The following is a 22,101-nucleotide window of genomic DNA, read 5'->3' on the forward strand; positions in this document are numbered from 1 at the left end:
TTCGCATACTTAAAAGCCCAACAGCACGTATTGATTTTTGATTGTTTGCTTTTCTCCCTCTCCGACATTCTCTGCTCCTGACGTGCACTCCTTTGAAGAGGAAGATATGTTTGCATTCTTTAAATTGTGAGAAAGAACTGTCATCTCTGTCTTGTCATGGAGCACAGTTTAAACTTTTGACTAAAGGGTGTTATTTCATGTCTAGAGTTTAAAAAATTTTACGTTTAAAAACGTATTTAGAAGGTCACAAACAGGGTTTCTATGCTCTAACTGCGAAAATATTTCGATTTATAATTAAAGAATCCTACTTCGTGGAAATTCATTTATCGCAGTAGAGTCTGGAATGGATTAACTGCGATAAACAAGGGTTTACTGTATTATAATAGGATGTTACAAATGTCATTAATATTAAATGAATAATTACTGCAATCTGTGGTAAACCTTGTGCATAAAAATAGCAAACATTAAGCATTCAAGAAAAAAGTACATTTCGTGGTCATTTGTAAACAACTGTTCAGAAAAGTAATACACAAACCTTACATTATATAGTAAATGTGACGAAAACATTTTAGAATCATATGTAATAAAATAAAAGAGCTATGGTAGGACACTTTGCAGCAAGGGATATAAAAAAAAAAAAGAAGGGTGACGCAGCTCTAGTGCTAAAGAGTGTTGTCCTGAATAAACAGCACAAAATTAAAATTATTTCAGAACTGTCTTGAACGTTTATCTGACTATAAAAAATGTTTTATCCTGAAGAAAAAGTAAAGTCATATCACAGTATACAGGATTATACTTGTGTTTCCGTAATTTAGAAATATGTATTGACTCATGTATCAGTCTTACAATGTTTGGCTACATTAGTGGCATTAGTCCCTTTAGTTGGCATTGTGCTTAGAAACCTTGCATACAGGCTTCATGTATCTTGTGGTTTTCCGTACATATCTGCCACAAAGCCAAAATAGATCCAGATGCCGCTCCAGCTGTGGTCTTTGTCAATTAAGAATGCTGGTAAAGGTTGCAACACTAATGAAGTTGCAATTTTATTGACACCAGCAAGTGGGTAGAAACGGCTGCCACTCAAGCCATGATGGTTGATAAGACTATGAGGCTTAATTGTCAAAATTCACAGTGAACCAGAAGTGCATTTCGTAATGCAGGCTATAGAAGCAATACCAAAAAAAAAAAATTAGTAGACAAGTAATTTAAAAATGTTACAAATGATACTTGGTATTTTGATATTTTTGACAAACCTAATTATAATCAGGCACCCATTGGGTAACCAGTAAGCAAAATAAGCACATGGTAAGGAGACTAAGGAAAGGGGGCAGAATTTATACATAAGAGTTTATTTATCCATAAGCTTTCTCCAACTTTTTTGAAATCAGACGTAGGCAACAGTTAGCATTTACCTTTGCATCTTTGGATCCATGTATATTAAATTGCTATATATCTTCAAGGTTAGAAAAAAATGCAAGTTATGTTTCACACAAATAATTATATTTCTTCATTTGAATATCTTTTTAATTGTCATTCAGAACTAATTTCTAGTATGCTTTTGCGATCACTTACGTTCAGTAGTGTGACAACTGAGAAGTTGGAAAGCCTTCTTCGGTAGGATAGATTTTATGGCTTGTTTGAATAACCTCTACCAAGGCAATACTCAGTTAGTGTAGATGTACATACTCAATGGCTTGTCTTTATATAATTTCTATTCATATTCACAAATATATTTTGAAAGGCAATATTAAAAGTCTAGTTAGGCTTGTTCATTTTTGTTCAATGGGGAACCAAAGCTATTGGAAAGAATAGCTTGTTGAATGCTTTTTTTTTTATTGTTAGTCTTGATTACTGTATAATCTATACAGTACACGTTTTCAAAGATTCTACATCTTAAAAGGCAAGTTCAATATATAATTACTTATTTGTTTTTTAGTTCTTATTTTGCACAATAAAGATATTTTTTCACTTACTTCAGTTGATTAAATGGTCATTATGAAATCAAACATAACAGTAAACCTAAACACTGTTAAACTATGAAATTAGTCCAACAGCAGCACCTAAACTGGATTGTGTCTGAAAAAGATGGTACTCACTAACTTCTATAGTTTCACAATTTAAAGCCTACCAACTAGCTGAATCACAGTCTGGTACAGGGAACTGCACATCAGCAGACTGCAAGGCCCTGCTGTGTGTGGATGTATGCTCCCTTCATAAAGGATATTTATGAAAATAGATGTTTGAAAAAAGCATTTTCCATTGCCTTAAAACCAAGTAAACTACCTTATCCTTCCATCACCATCCAGAAAATGAAAGTATGTAGTATTAATAACCACAAATGGCAGTTTTTAATTGGTGACATTCAACTGTGAAGTCACATACGTGTAACCCATGTGCCATGTACCATTCATCTGGAGAGAGAAATTGATAAATTTTTGATATGAAATATTTGATCAGAGTCTACACTACAAAGTTTTTATGGAAATGCATGCAGGTTAAGGACTTCACTTTTCAATGAAATCAAGACACAGAACAAATAAATAAACAATGACAAAAAAGTCAAGGAATCATTAAGTGTACAAGTATTTATTAAATATTTTTGATTAAATAACATTAGCCCATCTTTTGCTGACATAACAGCAAAAATGTGGTAACCCTTTTAATTCAGTATGCCAATCACCATGCAAGTCACCAACTGTACCTCCAGCAAAAGAACCCCGGACCATTACATGTCCTCTTCCATATTTGACAGTTTGTCACACGCTGAGGAACAATCCTTTCATCAACCCGACGGCATATAAACACCCTAAGTGTTGAACTGAACATTTAAAATTCTGATTCAATGGTCCATAAGACTTTCTTCCAGTATGCAGTAGTTCACAGCCGGTATTTCAAAGGCCCTATTTTATCTTTAAAAGAATGGTTTTCTTACTGTCCCTCGCCCTGTCCAACCTGCAGCACAGTTTCCTCTTAACAGTAAAAACTGACACTTGCCGGCAGGCAGCCAAAATTCCGAATAATATGTTTACCGTCTGGTAGTATGAAAATTAGAAAGAAAAAAAAGAAAAAAGAAGGCCATGGTGCATATCCAGTGACCTGAGATGAAGACTGGACTCCTTTGGTACTGTGTCTCTCCGGAATATCCTTGGGTACCGTTAGTTTGACTTTGTGTCGAATGAGTGGTTGGTCATGGAGTCCTGAATGAGTCACATTACCTGCATTGTCAGGGAGCATCAGTTATGGCACTTACAACCACGTGGCTCGTTTCCCCGAAGGTGATCCATCTCATAAGATCCTCATTGTTGGGGACCCAAGTGGCTGGACCAGGCCAAGGGGTCACCCACATAAACACCTGGCTGCGGAAGATAGAGGGTCATTTCTGGAGGGTGGGACTGGACTGTGTGTCTGCCTGGAGGTTGCCAATCAGCATCCTGAGTTGTTTCGATGTGTAGTGGGTGCAGCAACGCACTGTACCAGGTTTTTTTTTTTTTAAAAACATGCTTAGTTTGGCAGCATCTGAAAAGATAACATTTCAAAAGATTACATTCTGCCAATTTATAATTCAAGGAGGAGGAGACCACTGATCTACCAATAACAAAAATAATGTATTCCTATGGTGTGGTCCAATTTCAGAACAAGATGTTCATAAAACAAGAGCATGGCCATGAAATGTTGAACAAGTCTGTAGCAGACCTACTAAAGTCTGAAATGATTATATTTATTATTAACCATAACTTAGGATAGTTCACTGCCAAAGAGCAACAACCATCACTCAGCACTGCGATGCAAGAGGAGAACTGGTTAACAAAACTATTCTACTTTTAGAATTATAAAACATTGCATAAACACACATTATTGTACAAAAATAGTTAATTTTTAACATAGTTAATAAAACTAAGCCATTCAGCTATCTACAAAGCTAACCTAAGTTAACATTATCATTATCTTAAATAAAGAAGTATAGGTGGAAAGGTTTTTTTTTTCCCTTTTTCCCTGACAAATTTGTAGACATTATGAACAACCCACAAGAGCTACACAGCCAAATTCTTTTAACAAGTCATTCTAACAGTGATATAGAAAAGAAAGACAAACCATACATTTTTGTTGCTCAGTACATTGACCGGTACTGGATAAGTACAGGAAAACACGAATCTGAACACAGTACAGTACTACCATTTTGGGATTTTGTACCAGAAGAAAACATCACCATTTCTCCCAATCAAACCCCACTCGCCCCACCCTTAACACTTGCTTCTGCAGTAATGAAAAAATATTTGTTTCATACTGCTTCTACATCCTCTGGACTTCACCGTTCACCAACAGGAGGCAACCAATTTTAAAGTGCACCAGGGAGGCTGGAGTAAGAGTGTAGGTCTTGGAATCATCTGTTATTTGCTTTGGAACTATTTAGGTACCAAGTAATTTTAGTCCCAATCCAACATGTATGAATGCTGAATGTGGAAGAGGACTAATTTGTTGGTACCTTCCACAAAAAAAGGAAACACCCATAAGTGCCTCTGAAATAACTTGCAACTAACAAAAGTAATTGGCACCCCAGATTGTTTATAATAACTTTCAGTTAATTTTAAGTTACTTTACAAATCAGTGACGATGTTCTCACAATGCTATGCATTATAATAAAAGATGCGTTTGAAGTGAATATTTGTGTCCCCCACTTATTCACTGGTAAAGAAACCTGTCTTTCATTCAATTACACAGCATTGTGGGAGTGACGTACACATTTTAACCACACATGTTAATTTTTTTTTCCTTCTTCCATGGATGTTTTTCACATCCTTTGGCAATGTTCAGCATTGATCACTTATCGACATTGCTGAGTTTGAATAATCAATATTTAATTTCTCTATAAAAACCACAGAATACATGGGGAAAGATGGCATTTAAAAAATATATATAATTTTTGGGCAGAGTATGGTGAACAGCTGACTCCCAAGGCTTTTCATATTCTGTGCACTGGTTAGTTTGAAAATGGCAAGAGAAAAGTTAGTTCTCAAGCTATCTTTTAACGGCAACAGATTTCTAAAACAGTTTGCAGATTGCCATGTTTTAAGCAACACCTGTCTTTTTAAAGCCAAACCACCACCATGTAAATGAGGATAATTCACATCAAGCAATCTAATGCAATAGATTGTGAGGCTGGTGGTGTCTGTATTTCGCCTTGCACTGTCTTTTCACTCATTTTTAAGTGGCTATGCTAGCTTAGCTTGTGGAGTGATGACCATGTACACCTACACTATCCCACTGCATGCACTCAAAATGTGCACATACTGTCTGTCCTACTAAGCTACATGTAGTCTGGCCGTATCAGATATGTTTGGAGGCAACGTAGAGAGAACAACTAGATGGCTCATGAAGGAGGCACTCAAAGTATTTGAACTGCAAAGGACAGAGGTGCTCTTGTTAATTTAAATTGGACAGAAGGCAAGTTTCTGATTACTAAACTGCTATGTTTGCGAAAATATATGAATTGCAAAATATGTATTTGACATAAATGATGTGTCACACCCAGACAAAAGGAGGTGAAAGGACTTATGTTAAGACACCTGACAGAGATACACAAAATGTAGATTTCAGTACTGAGCACAACCAAATCAACAAATCTGCCAAAAGACATCAGTAGAAACAAACAGGAGGCTGAAAAGCATGCACCATTCCACAGCACATCTAAACAAACAACTAAAGAAATTAGCATTACTGTCTAATTGGTAAAGAAACCAACACCATGCCAGAATAGTCACAGTATTTTAACACATGGTATATTCGTAGACCGCAATGCTTATCTAGACTGTGTTCAGTATTATGACACAGTATACTCATGCAATAGTCAATATCAGAAAGATATCGTAGCAGGCAGAAGCACTTCTTAAATGTGTTTCTCCTATCACAGTGCTCATTAAAATGTACAAATTATTAAGCTTCAGTTATCTTGTGCTATGCAGCTCCTGTACTAATAACATCAATTTTAGCTTTTTATTTTTTCTCAATGTCAAGTCTTGTATTGTTTTTTTTTTTGGCTCTCTTCCTGAACCCAGTTTCAACTTCAAGGTTCAGGAAGTGTTTTGGGGTGTAGAGGCAGGGTTATTATGGGGGTGTTTAGGAAGAGTCCCTATGCGTGTAAATCTTGGCAGTGCAGGATTTCACTGCTATTTACTACAAACTTTTTAATGGGTTGTCCCCATTATCCATTAACCTAATCAAACAAGAATACATATCTGGACCTGTGAGACGAGGCTACATGACATAGTAAATGAGTGCACACTCAAGGCATGTTTTTCATTGCTTTTTGTAAAGTGAATACCTGATAATGTAAACTTGCACATCAACAATTAAGATATTATCATTGATGATGCATATCGCACATCATTAGGCTGTGCTACTATATCATATAATGATACTTAACAATATAAACAAGTTTCTGCTGTTTGTGGCAACACTAGAATCTCCACTTTTTGAAGTGTGCTATATAAAACAATTAATACAATACTCTTAAACCCACTTAATTTTAGAGTTATAAAGGTCTGGAACATATCCGTGTAGCAGGATGATCAAAACCGGAAGCAGTTATGGACGAGGTGCCAGTCTAATGCAGGGTCCACTCACACAAGTCAAAAGCAGAAAAACAAACTAACCCAACTCAGAACACTTTTGGTATCTGGAAGGAAGAATCTGTGCAGATAAAGGATGGATAAAATGACCAGGGGTTTAAGTAAGTTTGAGAAATCGGGCGTGAAGATATGCTTACACCAAAAAACAGGAAAATGCGTAAACCAAAAAAAAAAAAATACTGGTATACGCACATTTCTACACAATTTACCTTTGTAAATCACAATCATCCTGTACAACATGAATGTCCTGCAAAGTCTGCTTATTTGTCACCCTGAAGAAACCATATATGGACTATACTAATCAAACCCTACATACGCAATCACGACACAGCAGATTTTATCGGCTGGTAGAGCAGTCTCCCTGAAGAGAAGCATTGCACCAACTCTTCTCTACATAGTTAGGCTCGGAAAGGCATAAGGTACCAGCATCTAATCAGGTAACCAATATCATCTGGAGCACTTAATGAAATGATTACTTTTACCATGAATAATATAGGCCACAGTCACCTTACCAACAAGCCAGTCACCAAATACAGCACCATCACATCAGCCAAAGCTACTTTGTCTCAAAATAAATCACAGGTTATGTCCACTAGCCACAATGTTTCTCAGTCTTATCTGGGCATCTCAAAGAACTTGCGTGTTAAAAGGATGTAATTGCTTACGTCTGACAAAAGCTGTTTAATTCTCTCTAGGTGCCGTTCTTGCTGTAAAGTGTACCCAATACATTAGGAAAGCTGGACACTATTGCAAATGCTGACAAAAACCTGCTGTTATGCTTTATATTTGTATACGAATCCCATAAAAAACGAAAATTGAATTTAGTACCTTGTTCTTAACCTGCCAGCTAATTCCCTGAAAACAGACAACAGATAGGCTATATAAAGAAAAAAAAATACAGTTCTTCAGTGCAGGTATGCAGCATTTGCTCTCTTAAAAGGAATCTAAAATAATATGTACATTACATTCATCATTTAAGGCTTAATGTTTGTCATGTCAAAACACATTACAATAACGACTCTGTGATATGAATTATTACATACAAGAGTCGTCATTTAGCTAATTTGGCTGCATTTTGTTACCTAATTTATGGGATACCTTCACTTCCCAGTTTCTCTGAAATGTTGCATACAGAGGAGTCAAGAGTTGCTGTAAATATCCACATATTCTCCCAACAAGTTCTCTTATAAATCTTGATGTTTGTGTGGAAAGAGTGGTTCTACATCTATTTTAAAGGAAAAAGTATTAAAATGATAAATTCACAGCTTTATCCCTTTCTTAATGTATTTAGTATTACTACTACTAACTACTAATCACAATTTCTGAAGTGACAGGGGTTCTGGTTTCCTAATTGTTTTATGACTTGTATAAATGTTACACTTACATATACCTTTTCAATATTTAGAAATATTTCAGACATCCACCAAAAAAATAGGACATTTTCAAATATAAACTTCCTACACTCTTTAGAAATATTTCTGCATCTACATACGCATGGTACTGGAGAGTGATGACATGTTGCATATGCCAGTCCTGTAACAATATTAATTCTAATACCTTTCTGTAAAACTCTTGTTTCTTTGCTTTTTTAATACACTTTATTGATTTTAATTAGAAATATATAACATTCCATATAAACAAGTCAAACTTAAATCAAAGCAAAATTCAACCCCCACCCAAGCAAAAGAGAAAAAAGCCAGCAACCAAAGCTACTCTATACAGGGAACAAGGAAGGAAGGGTATCCTTTTCCCCCAAAATGGAAGCTTATTCTAAAATGTTATTTATTAGGTCCTACCATGTTTTAAAAAAGTTGTGAACAGATCCTCTAAGTGAAAAGTATTAGTCTGTTAATTCTGCTTTGTGGTTCATGGTATACAGTTTAAAGATCAACAGGAATTCTAAAGGGTCAAATACATAGAATTAAACTGCTATGAACATACTACCAAAGAAAGCAAAGATAAGGTGTGTTTACTGCTTAATACCATTTGTTTTGCTTCCATAACAATGCACTGAACTAATGTAGACCTTTTAGTTAAGCGGATGCCTGGGATATTGGTAAGGAAAATCAAAACAGAACTCAGCGATGACTGCACCAGACAATAGTGACGTGTGGCATGTTGATTAGTACATGCAAGTAAGAATTTCACAGTACACTGCACATGTGACAATACTGACCCAATAAAACTTACCTAGGGGTAAACATCACAAGTAAACACAAAGCTCTTTATCAACAAAGTTTCGCTGTCTGCATGGAAAAAATTAAGCAAGACTTGCATAGATGGTCAACCCTTCATCTCACTCTAGCTGGAAGAATTAACATTGTTAAGATGAATATTCTTCCTAAGCTTTTTTTATTTAAAAAATTCCAATATACATCAATAAATCATTTTTTAAGCAATTGGATTCAACAATTCGTAACTCAAAACATCCATGTATTCAAAGAGTGACCCTACAAAGACCTACGGCAGAAGGTGGCATGGCTCTACCCAACTTTCAGTTTTATTACTGGGCAGCAAACATACAAGCTATAAAAACCTGGACACAAATAGATGAACATACACAGGCCTGGTCCGCAATAGAAGTAAAATCCTGCAGTACTTCTTTATATTCCCTGCTTTGTGCCCCAATAAATGCAAGTTATCGGCAAAATACCCAATTGTGCTTCACTCGCTCAGAATATGGAACCAATGTAGAAAGTATTTTAAGATGGAGAAGCCATTATCTGTGGCACCTCTGAAAGAGGACCACCTCTTTCAACCCTCACAAACATATGCAGTTTTTAATATCTGGAAAAATTTGCGATTAAATTGCTTAGAGATCTTTATATAGACAACATCTTTGCATCATATGAACGATTACATTCCAAATTTAACTTTCCAGCTACACATTTCTTTCACTATCTTCAAATTAGGAACTTTGTTAAACAGAACCTACCCAATTTTCCTCATCTTGCACCCTCTTCCATGCTGGAAAAAATATTGCTCAATTTCAAAGACTTAGACACCATCTCTGCAATATATAAAAGTATTTTACAGTCCCTCCCTTTCACAGATCCAAGAGGACGATGGGAAAACGATCTCTTAATCAATATATCAGAAAAGGAGTGGAAAGCAGCAATGCAGAGACATCACTCGCGCTCCATATGCGCAAAGCATACAATTATTCAACTCAAAATTATATATCGAGCACATCTGTCTCGCCTGAAACTGTCCAAAATGTTTCCAGGGCAAGATCCAACCTGCGAATGCTGCAATCAAGTCCCAGCCTCACTGGGTCACATGTTTTGGGCCTGCACCAAATTAACATCATTTTGGACCAAAATTTTTAAATGCCTTTCAGACAGCCTTGTTGTCACAATCCCTCCTAAAACATTAACAGCTGTGTTTGGTGTTCTTCCAAATGGGTTTAAAGTGGAGAAGGACAAACAAACTGTGATTGCATTCACTGCACTTTTGGCACGCAGAATTATTTTGCTAAACTGGAAGAATCCCAACTCTCATCTTTTAAGTCAGTGGGAAACCAATGTTTTGTACTACTTGAAATTGGAAAAAAATCAAATATTCAGTTAGAGGATCTGTACAGATTTTGTTTCAAAACCTGACAGGATCTAATCAATAATATTTTAGAATAAGCTCTTAAAGCACCGAGGAAGCAATTCTCTCCGCATTTCTTTTTCTTCTCCATTCATCTCTATTGGCCTATTAAACTCATCAATTTAGGTATGTTTAAAAGCCTTAACTTGTACCCCGTTGGCCATGCTCTTTTTCTTTCAGGGGTGGTGGTCAACTTGTTTTCAATCCTATTTTTTGTAAAAACTGATCGATTTGTATGGAATGATTACAATAAAATTTAAAAAAAAAACTTAGAAAAATGTCTGCAATAACAAGAAAACAGCACAATCATGCATTACGTTTACTACTGCAATGCTTATAAATCTCTTACAAATGTAATTTTGAAAAAGCAACATAATGCATAAACCAAAAAGGATTTTTCAGCACACACTCCAAAGAGACTATGTCATCTCCAAAGATTGTGTGATTGGGTTTAAAGGTACTTAAAGGCCTCTGAATGTACAGCAAACTTTAAAAGTGAGAGCTTTCTACTAGATGAAAGGGTGCAGGAAAGGAGAGAGGTGACAAGAAGAACTTTACTCAGAAATGGGCAAGCAACTCTAATAAAGAGGGATCATGATATCTGTAACAGTATGCTTGAAAGACATACCTTCACTTGCCTGGTTGCTACATTTATTAGTAAACCTTGTTATGGGTAACTTTACACATTAACTTTACCTACTACTGTAAACTGACATTCTTTTATTCAGGATGTGTTCTGGTTTTCAAATACAAGTGTGGAACTGCTTTATTGATTGGCATTGACCTGAATGAATATTATGCTCTGGAATCAAAGATACATATCAAGTCTGACATTTGTGTAATTTCAGATGTAGACAGAATCAAAGTGTTTTGCCAACAATGCAGAAAACTTGCAGCAATTTTGAAAGAAAAAAATAAAATTTTGTTCTAACACTTTAGTGTCATACAATACTACACTGTGTGCACAATTATTAAGCAAGTGAGTATTTCGATCATATCATCATTTTTATTTATGTATTCCGACTCTAATCTGTACAAACTTGATTAGTTATTGGATTTCAGCATATCATGTGATGTGTATTTGTATAATGAGGGTGGGTGTGGCCTAAGGAGATCAACACCCTATATCAAGGTGTGCATAATTATTAGGCAGATTGTTTTCCGCAGTCAAAATGGGCAAAAAAAAAAAAAAAAAGATTTAACCGACACTAAAAAGTCAAAAATTATAAAAAGTCTTTCAGGGGTATGCAGCACTCTTGAAATTGTTCAGATATTGGGGCGTGATCAGAGAACCATCAAACGTTTTGTAGCAAATTGTCAACAGGGCCACAAGAAACGTGTTTGGAAGATGCAAATTAACTGCCAGAGATTTGACGAGAATCAAACGTGAAGGTACCAGGAAGCCATTATGCTCCAGTGCGATCATATTCCAGAACTGCAACCTATATGGAGTGCCCAGAAGTACAAGGTATTCAGTGCTTAGAGACATGGCCAAGGTAAGGAAACCTGAAACCCAACTACCAGTGAACAAGACACAGAAGCTGAAACGTCAAGACTGGGCCAAGAAATATCTGAAGACAGATTTTTTCAAAAGTTTTATGGACTGATTAGATGAGAGTTACTCTTGATGGAGCAGATGGATGGGCCCCGTGGCTGGATCAGTAATGGGCACGGAGCTAAACTTCGACTCAGACACCAGTAAGATTAGGGGTGGGGTACTGGTAGGGTCTGGTATTATTAAAGATGAGCTAGTTGGACCTTTTCAGCTTTAAGATGGACTCAGAATAAACTCCCAAACCTACTGCCAGTTTTTAGAAGACAAAGACACTTTATTCAAGCAGTGGTAAAAGAAAAAATCTGCATCTTTCTAGAAGACCATGATTTTTGTGCAGGACAATGCTCCATCACACGCATCAAAGTACTCCACTGTGTGGCTGGGCAGTAAAGGCCTTAAATATAAAAGAAAAATGGCATGGCCCCCTTCCTCACCTGACCTAAAGCCCTTCTTAAAACAACAGATTTACGGGAAAGGAAAAGAGAACACCTCTCTAAATAGTATCTGGGAGAGGCTGTGATTGCTGCTGCACAAAGAGTTGTCAACAGATCAAGAAACTGACAGAATGAATGAATTCCATGAATGGAAGGCGTATGACTGTTATTGAAAAGAAGGATGGCTATATTGGTCACTGATTTTTTTTTTTTTTGAAATTTCAGAAATGTTTATTTGTAAATTTTTAGTTGTTTATTATTCTCACTTTAACAGATGAAAACAAACAAGTGAGATGGGAAAATTTTCTTTTTTCCCTCAGTTGCATAATAATTGTGCACACATATGTATTCCCCTGAGAATGTTCACACTCACGTTGCCTTTGTAAAACATTCAAGTTACAGGTTTATTAACATTTTGGATTGACTGATAGCACTGTATTTGTTCCATATTAAAATTAGTCCTCAAAAATAAAACTTGCTTAATAATTGTGCACACAGTGTATTAGTCAAACACGATGATTTGCAAAAGGACATATGCATTGCAGTAGAATTCCATTATGTTAATTCCTACACAAACTAATCATCATAGTGATAGAAACTTTTTATAGCTGATCCAAACACCTCACCAACAACATTATACCACATCAAAGAAAGCTGATGAAAATATTTAATAATAATAATAATAAAAGTTGTCACACTTTAGAAGAGATAAAACATGCCTTTAAGAAAATGCTGTTTTGGTGGGTGGAGGCAACACACAAAAATAGTTGGGGTACTTCTCTGCAATCACAGATCCTAGACCAGAGTTTCCCAACCTGTGGGCCATGGTCTCCTCACCGGTCCCCACATGGGTGGCAAACACAATGGCATGTCTAAAAAAATAATAATAATAACAAAAAATGGATCAGGACACCACAAAGGTTGAGAGTCACTATCCTAGACCCTCTATTATATTTAATAACACTGGAACTTGACAAAGAGATGGTTGGGAACCATGTTCTTTCATAATATCCACAAAGAAGACTTCACAAATCATGGCCTGAAAGATGTGTTTGCTGCACGGGAAATGCAAAAGGGCATGTTGGTCTGTGCAACTGCAGACAGTGCGGTCAATGCAATTAAAGCCACAAACCTCAGCACAAGACTGCAGTATTTTGGTCATTGATTTCTTTTGGCAATAAGTGTGAAATCTAGTAACATTTCAGTTCAGCTACAGGTGCAATACTGTATTATCAATTACTTACTATCACAGGACATTTTAATTCGGTTAGGTCATATGTAGGACTTAAACATTTTTATGTTTGATAGTATACAGTTTTTCACTACTATACTTTCTGAGAAGGTTGGCATCCTTTAACATCTGCAGTAAGATGCTGCAGATGTTCTACCAGACGGTTGTGGCGAGTGCCCTCTTCTACGTGGTGGTGTGCTGGGGTGGCAGCATAAAGATGAGAGACGCCTCACGCCTGGACAAACTTGTTAAGAAGGCAGGCTCTATTGTAGGAGTAAAGTTGGACAGTTTAACATCTGTGGCAGAGCGACAGGCATTAAGCAAACTCCTGTCAATCATGAATAATCCACTGCATCCACTGAACAGTGTCATTTCCAGGCAGAGGAGTAGCTTTAGTGACAGACTTTTGTCACTGTCTTGCTCCACTGACAGACTGAGGAGATCGTTTCTCCCCCACACTATGCGACTCTTCAATTCCACCCGGGGGAGTAAATGCTAAAATCTTTTTTTTTTTTTTACTATTTAATTTAATATTGTTTCTTTGTATCAGTATACTGCTGCTGGATTATGTGAATTTCCCCTTGGGATTAATAAAGTATCTATCTATCTATCTACAATTTAAATATCTTATTTAAAAAAAAAAGTTATGTAGTGATTTAAAACTCCCACATGTTAAAATAAAAAAGTTAAAAATACTAATTTTGTATTTTTTCTAATGTTATAATGTTTTAGCTCCACATCTTCTATAACTTAATGTTTAAATGTGAATGATGCTATGGTATATAAATAAAATTTATTAGTATGTCATCTAATGGAAAATTGGGGAGTAGTTTGGACTGGATGGGCAATGAAAAGACTATACAAGAAGACTATCAGTACCACAACCTACTTGGTTCAGAAAGAACTGAACGTGCAACAAAAAAAAAAAAAGAAGAAATCACACTGCGGCAATTTAATCCAACAGTGAGGCAAAGACCCTTAAGTGGAAGGCAGTAGCCACACAGATCCTCTTTAACTATGAAAATGTGCAAGAATCATTTACCCATTGTGCAAGCCACTGGAGATGAGAAACCAGTTTTAAAAGACTTAGGAAGAACACTGATTCATGTTACAGATATATTGTCACAAGCCCAGTACAAGAGGATGTCATCTACAAAGCCACTTTTGAATATTTTTGCTACATGTGTCTTGGCTCTCATGAGATGGATGCAGTTCTCACATACTCAGTCAAGGCCAATGTGGCAACACAATACGAAACAGAAACAAGCAGATCCCAAACTGAGGTGCTGTATGTGGCCGTTTTTCGATTCCCAACATTCAAGGAATAATTGACCCATAAATTGAATTTTTTATGCTGCTTGCTCTATGTACTTTGTACTGGTGGCCAAGAAAAAAAAAATTAATGTCACATTTTCTTGGAGAAACTACATAAGAGATTCTTAAATGAGATGAACAGGTAACCAATGCTGTGAAAAATGTTTATGTAAAATAAAAATAAAATCTTGCATTACTCATGTCAAAAAACCTACACATCTTTTAAACAATTATTAGCTCAATCTGTGCTAAATAATGCTTTTTTGCTAATACAATGATAAAATGTTACCTCCAGAATTACCAGCCAGTACATATCAACAAGAAACTCCAAAGACTAACAAGAGGGATTTTTTGAATTGAAGAAAAGACACTTGACCAGTAAATAATAGGGAAAGGGTGGGTCTTCATGTCAAAAAAACCCTGCCTCTTTATATATGTGCTGAGAATTGAGGAACTATTTAACACATTGTTAGCATAAATAGACTCATTTTGCACATTTTAATATAGCAACTGTATAAAAGGCACGTAGATTATGCAACATGAGTAAAGTGAGATAAATATCCATGTGATAATGTCCGGCATCATTCACCTATTGATTCTGTTAAATAGGATCTGTTACATACTTTCTCCAAAAAAAAAAAAAAAAAACAAAAAAAAAAACATGGGATTAAAATTTTTTCTCAGCCACCACTAAAATATACAAAGGGTATGAAACACATAAAAAAAAAAAAAATTCTGGGGAGTATTCCTTTAAGTACAACAAACCAAATTCCTTATAAGAAAAGGCAAACAAAACTTAACAGCAACATATTGTTTCACTTCAAGAAAGACTAGAAGCAGGACATGAACAGCTATATATGTGTTTTTAACACTGTGCACTAAGGAGATTTTGCTGACTGGTGGAATAAGAATTTGAGAAAAATACAACAATTCTGACAACACTGAAACTTGTGAAAAACAGTTTTGTGGAGGTTGAAAAAAAAAATTGTTCTTGCATTATTTAGTTTTTTAAAGGCTCAGTACTTTCTGATTACCTTTCATATAAAGTCAAATTCTGCGGTAGGCTGGCACCCTGCCCAGGGTTTGTTTTCTGCCCTGCGCCCTGTGTTGGCTGGAATTGGCTCCAGCAGACCCCCCGTGAACCTGTAGTTAGGATATAGCAGGTTGGATAATGGATGGATGGATAAAGTCAAATGTGCGGCTGTCAAAGTTAAACCATATCTTTTAGAGAGTATATGTACTAGCTTCAAAATTTTATTAAGATATTCTAGCAAAACTGTGTAGTTTCCAGCTAGCCAACTGATAATTACATTACCACGTAAATTAAAATATCATTTTCTATATTTTTGATGAGAAAAACATGCATTTCAATTACAATAATGAAATGAAAGTGTTGCAAATAACCTTGTTTTACAATTAAACAAATATTTTGAATAAATACATATAATCTAAAAAGTCCAGGATAAATCTAATATCATAACACATACAGTAGATTGGTTAGTCATACAACCAGATTATGATTAATATGTGATCAGAGATAATGCTGACTTTTTTTTTTTTTCAAATCATCATGTGAACTCTCCTACCATACTCCAATAAGCATGGAAATGTTCAATCAATTCAGACACAGCCATCCCTTGCAAAAATGCCTTCAGCAATACTTAGGCTGATAAAAATCCGGAATAATTTCTAGTCTGATGAAGTGAAATTGAGAGAAAATTTCAGTAATCCTTGAAATAAATTAAGTGTTTTAGAATTATTCTATATTTAAAAAATACTTAATGATATAACATTCTGTATCATTTTAAAAGGCAAAAATAATTAGACTCATATTTCCAACAAAGCCGAGTTTATGTATTTATGCTTTGTTTTCTGGTCTGTTACAGCCATTAAGCTGACACAATAAAATGGAAATATATTTGTGTACCAGGATTATTTACAAAGGAAATTGCTTAATTTCACATTTCCCATGGTAAATAGGATAATGGATCCCAAGTCCTGCCATGCATTTTATAATCTTGTTACCTATTACTAGAATATTAATCTTTTAATTGTGTTTTGTCAAAATGCAAGGCCTAGAGAGATTTTCGTTTGCACCCCTCCACTGCTGTACTTTCGTCATATCCTGACTGGTTACAACAGAATGTGATCATTAGTGAAAGATTAAATTTGTGTTCTGCAAATTAGTACAAAAGAAAAAAAAAGTGCTTTAAGGCTGTAATCATATTCATAAATATCCAAGTTGTTGTTTTGGTGGTCCCTTGCATTGCACTATAACAAAACAATGTATATTACGTAATATAATCCCAGCTTTCATAGTGGTTCATCACTGGTTGATACTTAACACTGTGTTATAACACTACACTGCTGGATTGCATCAATCACACCTACAGACAGACACAATGAAAATATGTATTGACATGCTCCAGTTTGCAGGTTGAGCTTTTTAAATCAACCCAAATCTATGTATCCATAAAATGCAACCTAAAATGAACAAGCGAATTGCTCAGGAACAAACAAAAAAAACAGCAGTTTAGCACAATATTCTCCAAATTTAGTACTTGATGATAGTGGGATATTTGCACAAGTTAATAAAATTAACATAATAACTTCTAAGTAGAGGAGTTCAACTGGTATTTAGAAAAGAACACAAGCAGAACTGAATACCAAGCTGCAAAAACACCAAAAGTAAGTCAGTTTCTGCATCTCACATGTATGTAGACCAACAATGTTTTCTACAAAGCTGGATTTCAGATCATGACCCTCACACAGTTACAAAAAGTAAAGTATGAAAACCCTGCTTGGCCATAACCTATATAGTGCTTTTAAGACCAAAACAGGCAATTGCAATTTGATTCTGGGCTCAGTGACATATTTAGATAAAACTAAGCACAATCAAAACAACAAAACCATTAAAAATAATTTCGATTCACCAATCCATTTTTGTTTGACTTGCACCAAGGAAGGCAGAACGCAAAGATCTGCTGCCTCAGCTAGAAGGCTCCTTGGTCTAAATATATCTCACATGTGTAACACAAGGCCTCGCTGGGTCATATACAGACGGGTAACACTAGTGACAACATGTAAAACACTGTTCCAACTTCAGCTGTAGACAGACCCCACGCCTTTCCTGTTCTGTAGTGATTCACAAGAAACTCCTTTCAAGATCTTCATGCACACACAAGTTGCCCCAAAACAAAATACAGGGTCAGAGACAACTGTTCATCATGGTGTTCAAAAAAGAAAAAAAAAAAAAAACTGTTTAGACTTGTTCGCTACCCAATCACAGGAAGTCAAATAAGGTTCAGCATGGAAGAACAAGCACTGTGGCTATAATATCAATGTCATGAAACTCATATACGAAGTTCGACATTAACGCAAAATGTTCAAGCCTCATCTGCTGTACTGGGCAATCCGAGAAGAACACCTTACCTGCAGATCAAATCTAAAGAAGACAAGTTTTCTACGTCACCCAATAACATTAACAACTCCCTAAAACGAAAACGTCTGCCCACGTCCAGTAGCGGGGCATATACGAAAGAATGCAACATTTACATTGGGACCTAAAGTAAAAAGTGGGCATATCAAACTCATTAACAGCGTAGATACCAGACACCTCGAATGTTCAACCCCACTAGTTTCCTTTCATATTGCAACTTAACCGAATAATGTAAACGTTCTCAGACCAGGAAAACAAAAAGGAGCCAGGCAAGCATATTACCTTCCTTGCCTCAGTTTAATATTTCGAGTTTGTAACTGGAGTCAAACATGAGCATGTCAGCTCCTCTGCATGCCACCGTAGTCTGATCACTACAATCACGTTTAGTAATATCGCTCCATACGTTCCTATGCCTCCTAAAGAAGGCCCCAACTTGCACCGGCGTTTCCTTTTCCCAGGTTGTATTTTTCTTGCTTTCGCAGCTGCGAGGCGAGTATATTTTGGCGGCGCTTCCAACACCCCTTCCCTGTCCCGCACCAAGCAACCAAGTCCCCTTCGCAACTTGGTCTTGCATCTTACCATTGTTCAGGACTCAGAGTGTCACTTTAATCCGAACGTTAGGATACTTCTTAATCGACGGTCCCAAAGACAGACCACACAAGAAACCCTGCCCAGCCTGCTCAAACACTTCCTGCTCCAGCACAGGTTGAGGCAAAGAGGGGACGGGCGGAGGCGGCCATTGCGCATCCGGGTCATATTGCTGCAGCCCCTGAACTACCAATCAAAACGCAGCAACCAGGGCATGGCCAAGTATGGAGAGGCGGCGTGTAGCAGAGGGAGGGGCAGAAGAGAAAGCGCGTGGAACGTCGGAAAAGAAACGATTTTAAATCGTCTAACAGAAAATATCTTAATTTTTTACTATAATCATAACTTAATTCATATTTTAGAACGGCATAGCACATTTAAAACTAAGGAAAAGTGCAGTCCGATACACCGATAAAGAACGGGTACAATAGACAGCTGAGAAACAATAATGGGTGAAAGAATGAGCGGCTGAATACACAGTAGTTCAAAACTACTGTTCTATGGTGCGAAAAAAAGTAATCCTTCACACACTTAGGAATAAGCTGGTGATTTTAAGAAAGTTCTTTTACGAAAAAGATCTAACATTTTATCATACAAAAGAATTACTTCTAACCGCTTTAATTTTAATGCCTGGGAAGAAAGAAAACCTAAATGATCTAAAACGCGTCACATTTTAAAAACACATACGAGAAGATACTAATTCTTATTTACGATAGTAGACAAAAGTCAAGATTTTCTTCGATCATATGATAAACATAATCTGATTGTATGAATAACCAATCTACTGTATGTTTCAGAATATTAGGTTGATCCTTGACTTTTTATATTATATGTATTTATTCAAAATCGTAAAACAAGGTTATTTTCAACGTTATTTTCAACATCATTTCACTTCATTATTGCAATCGAAATGCTTGTTGATCTTATCAAAAACATGAAAACACATTTTAATTTACTTGGAAATTTTCGGCTAGCTAAAAACAACACAGTTTTAATAGAATATCTTCATTTTTTAAAAAAAAAAACATCCATATACTCTCTAAAACAGTGATTCTTAACTTTTTTTGAGTCACGGACTCCTTTGAGAATCTGATGAAAGCTATGGACCCTCTTCCCCAGAAATATTCACATAAACACAACTTTGCATACAATGAATATAATGTACTTTATTTATTGAAATTTGATTGTCTCATACATATGATATACACAAAGCATTATTAAACTTTAAACAATCTAAAAAAACAAGCCTTTTTACGCTAAAAGCAATGGCCACTCATTATAATTATAAAATACAATGCTCTTGTGCAAATTAAAACAGATCTACTACTACTACTACTATTACATCTATTCTAAATCAACTACCAGGCTGTATAGTGAATATAAATGTTACTTTTTATCTAACACTCACCGACCCGCTGAAACCCATCCATAGACCCCCCAGGGGTTACGGACCTCAGGTTAAGAACCCCGGCTCTAAAAGATCTGGTTTAACACACACAGAGTTGACTTTATATAAGGGTTTTTTATCAACTTAACAAACCTTTAAAAGACAAAATAATGTGAGAACAATTTTTTTTTCAACCACAGGAAAGCTGATTTATTCATGACATTTCAGTATTGTTAGGATTGTTGTATTTTTCATGTTCTTAGTACACCAGTCAAAGCATGACACAAAATCTTCAGTCAATTTGTCCAACTCCCCATTCACAGCTTCAATGAGTTTCTTGCAGATTTCAAAAACCTTCCTTTGTAGAAGTTCTTTGTTGTTTGAAAACAACCAAATATCACAGAATGCCAAGTCAGGGTAACAAAGACGAGGCTGGACCAGTTCAACAACAGACTAATGAATAGTGGCCATGGTCAGCTTGGCAGTGTGAGCTGGCGCATTGTTGTGGTGGAGGGAAGTCACGCAAAATTGTAACCAGGGTGACCTCTGTTCATTCTGTGGAAAACTTCAGGCAAGTAGACTTCTGAGTACCACTTGGCTGTCACTGTGGGACCTTCCTGCAGTAGCACTAAAGTAATGACATGTTTCAGAGAGAAGAAAATGGCAGCCATTGTTTTGCCAGCTGATTTGCAGCACCTGGTCTGGACTGGGGCCTTCGAGTGCTTTGAAAGCTACACTTTTGACTGATTTTCAATTTCAGGCTCCAAAAAGTGAAACCAGGTTTCATCTCCAGTCACCAAAAAATCTAATCTTTGGGAATGACCATCTCAAATGTTTCAAAGAAAGACTTGACAGAAACTGACTTGATGCTGCTTCACTTGTTCTGTCAGCAGATATGGCAGAAAGGTTGGAAAAATTCAGCTCCATGACTTCCTGTAGGGGTGATTTTTTTAAAACTCAGGAATAATGGTTCTCTCTAGGAAAATGGATGTGAACACCAGGAAATCTCATGGAAGACTGATGGCTCAAGGCTTTCTGAACGAACCTTGATATTTATAAGTGACACACTCAAGATTAGATTTAGGTGGTTAAATCTGTTTTAATAAACAAAGTTTCGATCTTTAAATCATACCATACCATTTTAAAGCCCACTTATTCCAACTCAAGGTCAAAGAGGGAATGGATTTTAAAAGAATTTTCAGAGATAACACAACTGCCAGAGATAGAAGACATCTCCTGTCAGATTTGCCATCTACCATCCCAATGCTTCCAGGTATCACACCTGTCTTAAGAAGATAAAGACTGAAACAACTAAATCTATACTCATCTGATACAAAGCTAGCTGTATGACCCTGATTTGAATCGTTTGGGTAGTATGTTTTCATGTTTAACATTTATGGCTTGTTTTCCTGCAAATAATGCAAATAAACAAAATTAATAATTGAAATAATGTTTAAGTATTAGCTTGTTGAAGTGTTCTTACTGTTTACAGACATTTAAAACTAATTGATGAGTGTTGCTGTAACAAGCTGTGTTAATTCAGGTTAAGTTCTTTCAGGGGTAGTGATTCCGTACTGCCATATCTGTGATTCATCAAGGGAAGACTTTTAATTTTCCGTTAAAATATTTGTGCAGCCCTTTTAAAGGTAGCAGTGTGGGAATGGAGTGCCACATCTGTGAATTCCTACAGGAGTGCAGCTCTTGCAGAGCCTTTTGGCCTTTGCTAAGGCATTTTGAAGTGTAGCCTTTTCAGGAAAGTGATTCAGGTGCAGTATCTTTAACCAGGCCGGGGCACTTACATTTACATTTATTTGCTTAGCAGACACTTTTATCCACAGTGACTTACAAAAGAGGTAAACAATCAAGTAACATTACAGCTAGGGCCTCTTTGTTTAGCAAGTGTAATAGGATGGGTAACAAAAGTTGATTGCCACAA

The 22,101-nt window shown here is 36.2% G+C and overlaps 1 protein-coding gene across 4 annotated transcripts in view; it reads right to left on the bottom strand.

Annotated features, from left to right (window-relative positions):
• Window positions 1-18,918, bottom strand: part of capzb (capping actin protein of muscle Z-line subunit beta) — a 54,877-nt gene extending 35,959 nt beyond the window's left edge. For 2 of the 4 annotated variants that reach the window (XM_039756003.1, XM_039756005.1), the window contains exon 1: window positions 18,773-18,917. In XM_039756003.1, the coding sequence (XP_039611937.1) occupies window positions 18,773-18,775 (3 nt within the window). In that variant the 5' untranslated portion in view covers window positions 18,776-18,917. Of the gene's footprint in view, window positions 1-18,772 lie in introns of all 4 variants that reach the window. The other 2 variants (XM_039756006.1, XM_039756004.1) reach the window with 2 other exon arrangements.
• Between the last annotated feature and the right edge of the window lie 3,183 nt (window positions 18,919-22,101).

The sequence above is a fragment of the Polypterus senegalus genome, chromosome 6 (assembly GCF_016835505.1).
Source record: "Polypterus senegalus isolate Bchr_013 chromosome 6, ASM1683550v1, whole genome shotgun sequence".
NCBI lineage: Eukaryota > Metazoa > Chordata > Cladistia > Polypteriformes > Polypteridae > Polypterus > Polypterus senegalus.